Consider the following 14,383-nt stretch of genomic DNA (forward strand, 5'->3'; position numbering starts at 1 on the left):
GCATTGATGTGTGCAGTTTCTCTGCTGCCCGTGCAATGCATTGTGGGATACTGGAAGACTTCCTCCCCCAGATCCCTGCTAAGGACATCTCCGCCATGCCAGTTGTGTGGTTGCGCAGTGTGGCAGAGCCCAGGTGTGCCGTTGCTCATGTGGTAAGAGGCAGGTTGTGTCCTGCTTTCTCCCCAGCCCTGGTGGTATCAGTTGTGTGAACGGCCTTACTGTCTGCCAAAGGTTATTAGGAGGGATTCAGACAACCACCTGACATCTCGGATACCTTCCAGTGCTTTCTACTCTGCTCAATAATAGCCATAATCCAGATTCTCTGAGGGTTCCTGTGGTGATCAGTTCTGATAGTTGCTGCTAATTGGTCCATTGTGTTTTATATAAAAGCTGGGGAATTGCCACAGGAGTCCTTGTAATATAGGAAAGACAAAATGGCTACATTTTTATCAGTATGGTCAATGTATTAAGATATGTTTGATTAGACATGAGTATATATTTGTGATAGGTTTGTAATAAATCCTTCCATAACAGTCCTCACACCCTTTTGCCTTTCTGTTCTCCCCCCCCGCCGATATTTCTGTATTGTAATTTATGTAATTATATAATTGACCTATCCTGTAACATTAGTTTTGTCTTGATATTTGAGCTCTGTTTAATACATTGCTTATTCAAAGAAATAGCCAGTTTTCTTGGAACTGCACAATTGCAGCTTTGCGTTATACGTCAATCTCTGACTAAGCTGCCAAACCAATGGGCCTTGGGACTTCATGGCTTCCATTTCCTTCTAACACCATTCTGAATTTCTTTCCCCTTCTTCATTTCAGTATGGATTCAATTTGGTCATGTCACATCCCCATGCTGTTAATGAGATTGCCCTCAGCTTGAACAATAAGAACCCCAGGTAAGAAACCTGTGGCTGACAGCCTCACTAACAAAAAGCTGGTGCTCTGTGAGTTGTGCTGGTGCTGTGGACAGGATCAACCAGCTCAGCACTGGCAGCTGCGTGGGGAGGAGTTTCAATGACTCCTCTGTGAGCCCTCTGGCCCTGGAAATATGTCCCCGAGGGCTGCACTGCCCTCAGGGACATATTTTCGGGTGACACCTCAGACTTCCTGGAGAAGGGGAGGTTGTCAAAATCCCCACCCCTCACAAGTGCCTGTCCTGCGTTAGTTTGAAACTCATCTGCAGCTCTGGCACATCTCATGGCGCACCGGTGCTTTGCTAATTAGGATGTTGGTCTGTGCGTTTAAGCATAAACATCTGCATGGAAAATTGGGTTGTGTATCCTGCATAGGTGTTTTGGTGAGACTCCTACTGCATATCTCTTTGGTTATTTTAATATACTGAATCGCATCCGCATTACAAATATAAATCTATTTGAGAATTGTTCAGCTATTATCTTGGGAAATTTAATTCTGTGAAGAAATTTCTAACAAAGGATTCTCAGCACAATTCCCACAACAGAACAATTCCCAGGATTCTTTGAGGAGAAGCCATGGCTAGAGACAGACAATAGCTGAAATTTGAAAGCGACTTGAGAGAGACATTGCTTCCCACAGCATATCTGCCCCACTGTTACAGGTTTTTGAAACATTACACATACCTGTAAAAACTGTTAGCCAGAGATGAAAGTGGGTGAATGCCCACAACAGTAGTAAAAATCTCTTTTTCAAACTGTCTTCAGCTCTAAAAAAAATGTGGTTTGCCTCTAGCCATTGAAACTGATTTTAGATAGGTTTGAATGTGTAGAACAGATGTTCCTTTGGAGGACTTTCTCTTGTTTCCTAGTATTGTTTGACCCAGCTGAAATCTCTGCATAAACGCCTCTAGAAATGTTGCTTGGTCCACATTTATTAATGTGAAATTCGCTGATCACCTGTGTCTTTCAAGCCTTTCACTGCAAAATTACTGGTTTATATCTTGTGTTGGCTTATCACATATCCTCTAACACTTGGCACTAAATTACATATGGATACTTCTATGGAGGAGAGCAAGCAAATGAGTGAGCCATCTCCTTGGAGTCTTTTGGTATGCCCTGTGAAAGAACATTTATAATGTTATCTACAAAATATAATTTCTCTACAGCTCAGAAATTATTTTTCCTATTTGCAAAGAGGCCATACCTTTGTACCTTGCTACTGCTGCCTCCCCACCCCCATGGCTCAGTATATTAATACTTTCAGCATTTGAAGACATTTCTAATTTAGAAATTTTATGATAATCTGCCTCTGTCCTCAGGGCAGATTGTCATAAAAATTGCCTTTCTGAATCAGACCTAAGTTAATCTGCTCCAGCACTGTGTTTCTAGCAGCAGCCAGGCAGATGCATCTAGGTGGTCACAGACAACAGTTGGTCTTCCCCTGCTGTTTGTCCTCAACATTTGGTATTCACCATTCAGAAATATATTGATGCTGTACATGGAGGTTCTGTTTAGCTACCATGGGAAATAGCTATTGATAGACTTTTCCTCCCATGCACTTGCCTAATCCTTTTTGAAAAGCCATCTAAATTAATGGCTGCCACCACATCTTGTGATTGTCAGTTCTTTAAGTCAATCACACACGATATGATGAAGTAGTCGTCTGCATAGCAAAAGTGTAAGATCTGGTTTCCAATATCTGTTTATGCCAGCCAAACAGATATACGCTATAATTGTAAACACACTTACTTGTGGGACTTGCTTCTCAATTCGTTTCCATAGGATTGTGCCGTTAGGTGGAGATGGAGCCCCAGTATGAAGCAAAAAGGTGAAGTGTGCTGTCGAGTCAGTGTTGACTCCTGGTGACCACAGAGCTCTGTGTTTGTCTTTGGTAGAATACAGGAAGGGTTTTCCATTGCCATCTCCCCTGCAGTATGAGATGATGCCTTTTAGCATCTTCCTATATCGCTGCTGCCCGATATAGGTGTTTCCCATAGTCCATTACAAAATATACCCACAGACAAGTATTTGATCTTTGATCGAAATAAAGTTTGATTGATATACTCACAGAGAGTTGTGCACACAATGAGAAAGTACATGGTGTGCCTTCTAAATCAGTCTAGTAGAGGGATTCTCAAACTTGGGTCCTCAGGTGTTATTGGACTTCAACTCCCATAATCCCCAGCCTCAGTGGCCTTTGGTTGGGGATTATGGGAGTTGAAGTCCAATAACACCTGAGGACCCAAGTCTGAGAATCACTGGTCTAGTATATGTTTTCTCTGTTTTTAGAAGGAACCTGAAAGCATCAGTGCAATTGTGCAAAGTGACTGGGGGACAGGTGCCATGATTCTCACCGTCTTGTTGCCTCCAAAACCCTCTAATTTTTCCATGAAGCCTCTTGGGAAAGATTGGTAGCTCAGAAGCAGTGTGCATGTTTTGCATTCATAAGGTCTGGGGTTCACTCCCCAGTATTTCCAGTTCCTACGAGGGACAGTTCTCTGTTCTCTTCAGCAGCTGTATCATGAGAATAAATGCTGTGGTTTATGATTGATTGCATCATTGTGTCTCCTTCCCCACTCCCTGCAGGACAAAAGCCCTGGTGCTAGAACTGCTGGCAGCTGTCTGTCTGGTGCGTGGTGGCCATGAGATCATTCTGGCTGCCTTCGAGAACTTCAAGGAGGTGAGCGTCACCCTTTTGCACCCTACATTGCTTAATGGGCTACATAGCAAACTTGGGAGAGGAAAGAAAGATAGAGGGCTTGGCCCTAGGGCAGGCCTGCTCAACTTAGGCCCCCCCCAGCTGTTTTTGGACTACAACTCCTATAATTCTCAGCCACAGCAGCCAATAGCCAGGAATTATGGGAATTGTAGGCCAACATCTGCAGGAGGGCCGAAGTTGAGCAGGCCTGCCCTAGGGCTTGGCCGGCGGGCACATGATACAGCCACCTTATTGAAGCCAAGCAGGTCAGGCCTGTCCAGGGCCTGGATGGCAGACTGCCTGGAAATCCCAGGCACACCGTCTCAAGAGCCATCATGGAAGAAAAGCAGGGTATACATCTAATAAATAAGAAGAGGCATAGGGGTGTGCTTTGCAGGCACGTGGGGGGAGTGTGTGTGCAGAAAGTTGCCTGCCAAGCTGTATGCACAGAGATGGATAGATGGAACCAGAGTATGAAAATGGAGGAAGGGAAGCCGCAGGAGAGTCACGTGACACGGAGAGAGCAGCAATGCCCAGTCAAGTCTAGATGGTGGCAAATGCCTCTCTAGTGCACATGCAGCCCCTCCCTGTGCTTTGCCGTCATTTTGCCTCTCGCCTGCTAAGCCAGGGATCAAGCTTCTGCAGCCCAGAAAGTGAGTGCAAACCTACAGGCACATTTCCTGTTGTCTGGGCATGCCATAAACCCTGCCATAAACCCCCGGCCTCCTCTACTTGCGGCACATGTGCCTAGCCATTGATGGGACAGAGGGCATGCTGAGATAGCATGGCACAAGAATTCCCTAGTAACTGCCCAGTGGGTGAGTAGCAGAAAGCTGCTGTGTGGGGGTCCTAAGTTGACCTGGAGTGGTCTGCAGCCACAAGGCGCATGGACATATCCCTGTTGATCCATGGCCTGCAACCTCACATAGTCCAAGCAGGGCAGTGGGAACAAGAGGGAGGCAATGCTGTCTGTGTGGAGTGATCCAAGCAGAGCTGCTTAGTCCTCTTGCATGAGCTTTGATGGCCATGATCTCCTCCTCCACTGGATGCATGGCTGGAATGAATAATGGAATGCACATAAGAAGAAGGGATAAATAGCTATGTGGAGGAGCACTTATAGAGATCTCTGTAAAGATAGCACACCAGGAACCGTCTTTCTGCAACTAGCCTAACAGTACTGAAACACTCCTGGCATGCTCTCTGCTTCTCAGGTTTGCAAAGAGCAGCACCGCTTCGAGAAACTGATGGAGTATTTCCGCAATGAGGACAGCAACATTGACTTCATGGTAAGGAGCAAAGCCGGCATCCACATTGCATAAAAGCACGAGTCAGCATGTTCCGGAGGCTTTGTTTATGCCAGCAGCTCCCACGGCTCAGTCTGATCTTGGGTGGAGGCAGAAGGAAGGCTTGCAGTACATACTGTGCCTCTCAAATCAGGAATGGTATGTGTGCCCCATGCCTACAACTGGTGCTGTCCCTGACAGTGCTACAGACACCAACACCATGACCACAGCAACAGTCGTACTCACCTGCAGTGCATGCTGGGCTAGGACACTCAGCCTTAAGTCCAATGTAAAATGCACCCGTGCCAAATCTACTGGGGGCTTATGCTGGAGGGTGGCTAACTAAACTACGGAATGCATGGATGAAATCAAGAGGCCAGTGCATGAGTGTGTATCTGATGAGAAGCTAAATTTGCAATATGCACTATTGAGGAATGACCTTAGTGTTGAGGGAGACCATCTCTGTTCTCTGAGGATCAGAAGAGGTCAGATCTCCCAAAGTGGAGGTGGGGTCTTATGCTGAAAGAAGTTGGTCTGGTTTTAGATTGGGAGCAGGGGAGTTGTCAAAGGGGTTTGAGTTCTCCCGGGTGCCAAAGAATGACACAAAGTAATTATTTTGCACCAGAGAGAACTAAAACCCCTCTGAGATCCTCCCCCACTCCCCATAGGTTAACATAAGGCATCATCCAGTCTGGGCCCACTTTTGTGTTAGAAAACTAACATCCAAAGCGACCCACACATTTAAATCCAAACATGAAGACAAAATGATGTGAAAACTATCTTGAAAAAAATGGCAAAGAGATAATAAAGTAGCAGGGAAAACCCAAGAAATATGCAGTAGCAGAATAGTAGCCAAGACCTTTTGCACAGTGCTTCAAAAAAATTATGGTAGCACTGATGTAGGGATCTAGAGGCCCTCCCCTACATGCAAGCATGCTTGCTTACATTGTGGCTCGTTTGGTAGAACCGGAATTGGGATGCCAGCCTACTGGATACCCACCTCTCCTATAAGGCAGGACCTCCCCCCACCCCCGCCATCTGAATATCATGATATAGCGCAGGTTAGAGAGTGTTCCTTTTCTTCGTTCCTTTCTGTGCTATTCCTCTATCACCCAGTCAGGAATGAGAGATGATGGTTGCAATCCTTCACACACTCGGGCTTCTTAAATCCCATTTACTTCAATGGGATCTAATCAACCTAACTCTCTGCAGGATTACAGCCAAGTCCCCTTGTGTTCCTCTCTCAGCATATTTATAAAGGTGTTCTGCTTTCCCTCGCAGGGTCTTGCTCCTGCCTCTGCATCCCTTCATCCTCCCCATAAACAGAAACAAGATGGGACTTTGACACTCAACAGTTATGTTTCCAACTGTGGGTCTTCCTAGCATATAGACTTCTGGGCAATCTGACGCCATTGCAGAGGGAAATGTAGAAGGAGGTGTGTTGCAATGACAGATTGAGACCATGCACCAGAATTCTAGCTGCCTCTCTTCTCTTTTGCAGGTGGCCTGTATGCAGTTCATCAACATTGTGGTGCATTCAGTTGAGGACATGAATTTCCGAGTGCACTTACAATATGAGTTCACCAAGCTTGGTCTGGAAGAATTCTTACAGGTAACGCCTGACCCCTTCATAAACTAATCTAGAATACTTGATAGGAGTCAACTATTCCCAAAAGCAGTGCAAATCCTCAGCACAAAACCACCTTGAGGAGTCAAGGTCTTGCTAAACCTTGATCCTCCAGAAGAAATATGAGAATGGCCGGCATGACGCACAGTCTTCCATCGGTGTTCTGATGTGCTGCAGCTGCTGTGCTCATAAAAAGCAGCCTCAACGGTCTTGCACAAGAGCAGTCTTGAGCAGGTCCTTAAAATCAGTGCTGCTGCAGTTGTGCAGCAGTACTTCCATTGCTCCAAATAACAACGGGGGTTGGAAGAATCCCGTCGGTGTTTCCAATCCGTCAGGGCTGCGTTTTACAAGTGCAGCAGCCCCGTCGCATTAGAAACACGAATGGAAGACTGTATCATATTGGCCACCAACCATAGATTTATCACATTTCTGTCCACATGTATAAAGGTTTCTCTTTTTGGAACTAATTTTTTCACTAGACTTACATTAAAGTTACTGAACATGTTTAGGTGCTAAAGCGTAACCTAGTCTCAAAATGTGATTGCCATCAAAGCTCAAGCACTCTGGCTCAGACTTCTAGCCAAAATATCTCTCAGTTTGAGATATCTTTGAGTGCCCAGGCATGGAATGTGAAGGAGTGAGTGGGTGGGGAAAGGAAGGTAAACAGAACACATTGTGCTTGGAGGTAAACATAGCATATTGGGCTTCATTTTAGAATACCTTTTGGAGCCCAGATGAAAACATCTGGAGACATTTTAGAAGGATTGCCATTGCTCTCTGTTTCAGAAAAAATAATACAGGGTGGGTTCGGACATCATGCACAGTCACAGTTAAATCTCAGTTCTGCACAATGTTTGCTAGTCCCGGGAATGTGCATTCCTCCTGCTCCTGCGAGCGAGTCAGAAGAATTCTATTTCTGACTGTGTTCATGACTTCGGAAGATCGGTCATGACGTCTGAACCAACTGAACTTGGTTTATTCTAACCAACTCCCTAAAATAAACTGAGATGTGATACCAAACTTGAATTCAGATCTCATTTATTTTGAGACTTTGGTTAGAGTAAACCAAGACTATTTGGTTAGGAGGTTGTGACCAATCTTGGTTTCTTTCTAACCACAATCAAAAGTAGAATTCTTCCAACTCATGCATGGACAGGGCAGGGGGAAGTGTGTGCTCCCAAGGCAAGGAGATATTGCCTTGGGAGAGTGCCTTCTTCAGTATGATCTCCATTGCTCATTGAGGTCATCTGGAGATGTCCGTCTCCAGTTACCACCGGTACGTCTGGTGGTGACTCAGAACCGGGCCTTTTTTGTCGCTGGCCTATGGAATGCACTCCTGGCAGATATCCGCAGTTTAGGCTCTCTGTTGGCCTTTAAGAGAGCAAACAAAAACTTATTTGTTTGGCCTGGCCTTCCAAGGTTTTTAAAGTGTTTTAAAAAGTATTTTAATTGGTTTTAAATTGTTTTATTGTTTTTGAATTGTTTTTATATTGTTTTTAGCACTGTGTTTTGAATTGTGTGCTTTTATGTCTTTTTAAAGTTGTACACCACCCAGAGCCTTTGGATGGGGCAGTTTATAAATGTAATTAATAATAATGATAAAGATAATAATGAGTCGATGTCTGGATAAAACAAACCAGTCAATAACACCTGTTTGACTGTGCAAACAAGAAATAATAATAATATTGTGAGGAACTGAGGTTTCCCATTGATTTTCTGGTGACATCTGAACCTGCCCAGAGTCTTGCGGAACCTTAAACACTAACAGGTTCCTTGTGGCATAAGCTTTTGCGGGACAGAACCCACCTTGTCAGAGATAAGAGATACAGGAAGTAGCTTGAAACTGGTAAAAAAATTCCTTAGCTTTTCTGATTCCTCAGAAATTTCCCTCTTTAAAAATAAACTTCTTCTGCTAACAAAATTTCCATGTGTCGGGGAAATTTCTCTGAATCTACAAGCACTGGTTCCTGTTCCCCTTGAGCAGTATGACTTCAACTAGAGACAAGGATTTTTATTTATGTATTTCAGAGTAGAAGGTGGTTTGAAAGATAGGTCACTGCTTGTGATCTGTAATAGAGTTTCCCAATGCTTATTTACCACACATAAGTTAGTATGTGTATATATATATGTGTGTGTGTGTGTGTGTGTATCACACACACACACATATCTGCATACACCTGCATACATGTATATGTTTGTTTGTGTTTGAGTATATATATGTGTATGAGAGAATGGGAGAGAGGTTAAATTTAAAATAAAGATTAAACTTTTAGAGATATATAAATAAAGTTTAAATGCCTCACTTTTGGAGCTGACTCGCCCCCTTATGCATCAAGAGGGACGTGTCCCTCCCAGTACACGATGGAGCAAGTCAGCTTCAAAATGGGGCATTTAAACTCCCTGCTGCTGGAGTTGACTCAGATCAAGTCATTGTGGCACACCGGTTGAGAATCACTGCTCTATACAACTATCCGATTATAGCTTCAGATCAACAGGTTTTTCAAGGTTTTTTTAGTGTTTGAAAAATTTGCCAAATCTGTTTAACCAGAGACAGAGATGGAATAAGAGAAATGTGTATGCCATGGGAAGTGAAGCCTCTTTCAAAGCACTCTTAGCTCTTTGGGAAATGGTTGCCTGTCTCTGTGCTTCATTTGAGTTGGCAATGTATTTGTTTCCAGTTTGCTGTCATGTCTGTTGAGATGGCAGCAAACATACTTACAATCACATCGGACAAAGAAGGCTGTTGTTAGTCAAAATCTTCCCATCAAAGGCTATGATCTACCAGCATCTTGGTAGTAGTAATTGGTTTCAGTGAAACCACTCTGCAAGGAGTGATTGATGGAACTGAAGCCAAAATCTTTCTTCCTTGTGCTGAAATGAGCAAATGCCAAAAAATTACAATGCTCTAGCACTGGAAACAAAAAAGATCTTCAGTTATTGAAAATAGGTAGATTTTTATGAAAGCAAACAGCAGTGCTGAGCATTTTTTTTTTTTAAGACCAAAATAATTTCCAGTTGGAAATGAAGATAATTGTTCATTATTCAAGGCAGGTTTCAGTAATAAGTGTCATTGCATCTGTGGTTTTCAAAGAAGCTGGTGCCCACAATTGTGCAAAGGCTGGTTTGGTGTTGGCTTCTAGCCGCCACTTCAGCCAAAAGCAAAGATCATCCATAACACAAGGTTGGAAATTGAGTTTGTTCTCAAAACTAAGTTCATTGCCTATTATAATAATAAGGGGAAACAAGCACTAAAGCAATGTAGGAACAAGGCAAGAAGTAAAGCAATATAGGAACAAGAAGACATCTGGAAGTACGAAAGGTCAGAGATCTTCTCCGTACCATGTTCCCATGTGGGAAATGAACCCAAGAACTGAAGAACCAACCTTAGAAGAGGGTGCTGGCTAAGAGAAATAAATGGGAATGCCCTAGGCTGTTGACCTAGGGCTGATGGCAAGGAAGTGTTTTGTGTTCTTGAGGCATGCAGGGTGCTCATTCACAATCTCCCAAAGGGCATATATATGCTACAGACTTAAACTGGTTTAAATAGTTATTCCCTCTTCCCAAGGAACCATGGAAATTGTAGTTTTATGAAAAGGAATCTAGGGATGCAAAGCACCTTACCAAACTAGTTTCCAAGATTCTGTGAGGGAAGGGGAAGCCATGAAGTTAAAATGGTATAAAACCAGTATCCATTCATGCATTCATTCATGCATTCATTCATTTGGCACATCTATATACCGCCCTACATAAAATCTCAGAGCGGTTTACAATTTAAACAAACAGCAAATAAAATAATATTAAATGGATTAAAATTGCTGTAAATAAAACTTTAAAACCTCTTAAACTAAAAGCCTGATAAAACAGGTGTGTTTACAAAAGTCATTTAAAAACAGAGATGTGGCGGTTTTCATGTCATTTGGGAGTGTGTTCCAGAGCCTTGGGGCAACCCTAGAGAAGGCCTGGTTTTGGGTTGCCACAAAGCAATCCAAATGATGATTATCTTAATAGGCGATGGGGTACATGAAGAAGAAGGCACTCTCTTAAATAGCCTGAGCCCAAACAATGCAGGGCTTTATAGTTAATAACAAGCACTTTGTATTTTGTCCGGAAACTAATTGGCAGCCAGAGTAGTTCTTTTAAAATATGTGAAATCTGGTCTCTATGGGTGGCCCCAAAGACTAAGCAGGCTGCTGCATTCTACACCATTTGCAGTTCCTGAACTATGTACAAAGGCAGCCCAATGTAGAGTGCATTGCAGTAGCCAAGCCTGGGTGTTACCAGCACTTGCACCACTTTTTAAAAGTCATTTGTCTCAATAAATGGACGCAGCTGGCGTATCAGCCGAAGCTGAAAAAAGCACTCCTGGCCACTGCCTCAACCTGAGATACTGGGGAGAGGTTTTGGTCCAGAAGTACTCCCAAGCTACAGACCTGATCTTTCGGGGTGTGTGTGTGTGGGGGGAGGTGTAACCCCATCCAGAACAGGCAGATCTAAACCACTTCCTAAGTTCTGGCCTCCCAAAACAAGTACCTCCATCTTGTTTGGATTCAGCTTCAGTTTGTTCTCCCTTATTTAGCCCATTACCAATTCCAGACAAGCATTTAGAGAGGCTAACCCATCTCCTGATGAAGTTGATATGGAGAAATAGATCTGGGTGTCGTCTATTGATAGCACCCTGCACCAAATCTCCTGATCATCTCTCCCAACGGTTTCATGTAGATGTTAAAAAGCATTGGAGATGGAATGGAGCCTGTGGGACTCCATACAGTAACTCTTGCTTTGAAGAGCAACAATCTCCAAATGACGCCATCTGGAATCTACCTGAGAGGTGGGAGTAGAACCACTGCAAAGCCGTGCCTCCCATTCCCAAACCCCTCAGGCGGTCCAGAAGGATACCATGGTTGATGGTATCAAAAGCCACCAAGAGATCCAAGAGGACCAACAGGGTCACACTCCCCCTGTCAATTCCTAATTCGAGATAATCCATCAGGCTGACCAAGGCAGCCTCCACCCCACAGCCTGCCCAAAAGCCAGTTTGAAATGGGTCTAGATAATCTACTTCTTCCTAGACTGAATGGAGTTGAGAAGCCAATATACCACCAATATACACCTGTACTGAAGATATGCCTAAAGGCTCCTTCGTAAGCCATGTTTCTCGACATTTGGTCACAGACCTGCTGGGTGGGTTGACATAGTGGACCTTCCTTTTTTTACTGGATCTGCTTCCTGTACTCCCAATTATGCACTACCAGCACCAGAGGACTGCAGAACATGGAAGGCTTCCTGTGGGGAGAAGCCCATAGTTTTACCATGAGCAACTCAACGCAGGTCAGTGCCAGCTTTGCCAAAAACCCAGTGCTGTCATGCAGAAGCCTGATTGTTCCTGGCCTTCAGAACTATTGCCTTCACTTATTTATTTATTTATTAGATTTAGATTTAAAGTCATCTCCCTCTGCCCCATAGAAGTATTTTCCTTGTGCTGGATTTTCTCTTTCTCTCTGCAGAAGTCAAGACACACGGAGAGTGAAAAACTTCAAGTGCAGATTCAGGCATATCTGGACAATGTGTTTGACGTGGGCGGGCTGCTGGAGGATGCCGAGACCAAGAATGTGGCACTGGAGAAAGTGGAAGAGTTGGAAGAGCACTTATCCCATGTAGGTGTTGAGCCATTTCCTTTTTGTTTGACCAAAGAGGTCTTCAGGACCAGGCCAATGTTCCATCCGGCCCAGCATTCTGTTCCCCACAGTGGCCAATCAGATGCCTCTGGGAAGCCCACACGCTGGAAATGAATGGCAGTCCCCTCCCTCCCATTGGTTGCCGCCTATCAGCTGGTATCTAGAGGCACAGAACTGCCTCTGGACACGCAGGTTCCATTTAACCATCATGGTTAATAGCCACTGTTAGACTTTTCCTCCATAAATGTAACTCATCCCCCTTTAAAGCTATTTTAAGCCACTTGGCCACCACATCTTGTGAAAGTGAATTCTAGAAATGGCATGAATTTCTTTGGTCTGTCTTGAATCGACTGCCAGTCAGTTTCATTGGGTGACCATATGTTCTAGTATGATGAGAGAGGGGGAAATGTTCTTTTTATCCATCCTCTTTCCACCATTCACAATGCTATAAAACTTTTACCATGTCCCTTCTTAGTTGCCTTTCCCCCCATAAAGTGAAAAGCCTCAAGCACTTTAACCTTTTCTCCCAAGGGAAATGCTCCGGCCTCTGGGTTGTTTTGGTGGCCCTTTTAAACACTTTCCCCAGCTCTACAGTATCCTTTTGGAGATGTGATGACCAGAACTCTATGCAGTGGGTAGCACTGAGGGTACTACTGACACATTATGTGCCAATGCATGGCATCTTCTGCACCCCCTTCTGCCTGGCTGAAACCCCCAGAGGCCCCTTTATCCTCAAAGAACCATTGCTGAGGTTCATGGCCTTTGGCAATGGCATGGGATTCAGGGACACATTTGGAAGCCACCAATGCAGTGATGCCTCTGCTAGCAAATCCCCTCATGGTTTCTGGGTATCCCTCTCCCCCATTGCATCTCATGCCATTGCCAAAGGCCCTGAACCCTCTGTAGTGGCTTTTGGGGAAAGGGCTATGGGAGCTTCAGCACGGAGAAGATGCCTTGTGCTGGCACACACTGTGCCAGGGACGCACTCTGGAGGTTCCCCAGAATCTGGAATCTATGGCATCCATTCTATAAAGGCATTCAATCCTGGGCATGTTATGTTCAATCCTGTTCCTAATAATCCCTAGCATGAATATGCCTCTTTCACTGTAGCTGTGCACCAAGTTGACATTTGGACTGAGTTGTCCATCATGACTCCAAGAGCTCTTCCCTGGGTAGTCACAGCCAATTTAGATTTCAGCAGTGTGAAGCTGGGATTTTTGTTTTGCATCAGTTTGCAGCACTCCCCATTTACTGGAACTTAATCCCACTGGGCATTATGTTGCTCATTCATTCACCCAGTTTGTTTCGAGCTCTTCCCAGTCTGCTTTCCGCCATCCTGATTGACGGGCTTTCCCTTGCTGGAAGTCCCAAAGCAGAAGCTGGGCAGTCACCATTCGGGGGTGTTCTAGCACTGGATTCCCTGCATTGAGCAGCTTACAAGGCTCTCATCAGCTCTATGATTATTTAGTGTCACTCACAAACCGAATTCTCTGACTGTTCATATCTGACTCCAAATAATAATAATAATAATAATAATAATAATAATAATAATAATAATAATAATAATAATTTATTCGATTTCTATACCGCCCTTCCAAAAATGGCTCAGGGCGGTTTACACAGAGAAATAACAAACAAATAAGATGGATCCCTGTCCCCAAAGGGCTCACAATCTAAAAAGAAACATAAGATATACACCAGCAACAGTCACTGGAGGCGTACTGTGCTGGGGGTGGATAGGGCCAGTTACTCTCCCCCTGCTAAATAAAGAGAATCACCACGTTAAAAGGTGCCTCTTGCCAAGTTAACAGGGGCTAACACAAATTGAAGCACAAATTCCAATACAATTTTGTCATGACCTCTCTAGTTACTTCCCTCCATTGTGAAATTTCCCTTTGCAGAAGCTCTGCTAATTCTTTCTCAGTAAGACTTGTTGTACTGTGTGTAAGAAGAACCATTTTGTCTTTAATAACCATTTACCTGGGACAACAGTTAGGCTAACTGGCCTGTAATTTCTTGGGTCCCCTCTGAACCTTTTTAAAAAAACTTGGTGTTACATTGTCTATCTTCTGATCCTCCAGTAAGACCGCTGATTTTAGTGAGGATATCACTAAAATTTGATAGGATATCAGCCATTTCACATCTGAGTTCTTTAAGTGCTCTTTTATGTATGCCATC

At 44.1% G+C, this 14,383-nt stretch overlaps 1 protein-coding gene across 9 annotated transcripts in view; it reads left to right on the forward strand.

The window, feature by feature from the left end:
• FMNL3 (formin like 3) overlaps positions 1-14,383 on the forward strand; it is a 142,371-nt gene that overhangs the window by 96,637 nt on the left and 31,351 nt on the right. For all 9 annotated transcript variants that reach the window (XR_008315708.1, XR_008315710.1, XM_053293835.1 and 6 more), the window contains 5 exons: positions 828-904; positions 3,509-3,602; positions 4,832-4,906; positions 6,405-6,515; positions 12,035-12,184. Coding sequence is in view for 7 of the 9 variants with exons in the window: in XM_053293835.1 (XP_053149810.1) it covers positions 828-904; positions 3,509-3,602; positions 4,832-4,906; positions 6,405-6,515; positions 12,035-12,184 (507 nt within the window). In the remaining 2 variants the exon portion in view is untranslated. The remainder of the gene's footprint in view (positions 1-827; positions 905-3,508; positions 3,603-4,831; positions 4,907-6,404; positions 6,516-12,034; positions 12,185-14,383) is intronic.

Source organism: Hemicordylus capensis, chromosome 2, assembly GCF_027244095.1.
Source record: "Hemicordylus capensis ecotype Gifberg chromosome 2, rHemCap1.1.pri, whole genome shotgun sequence".
NCBI lineage: Eukaryota > Metazoa > Chordata > Lepidosauria > Squamata > Cordylidae > Hemicordylus > Hemicordylus capensis.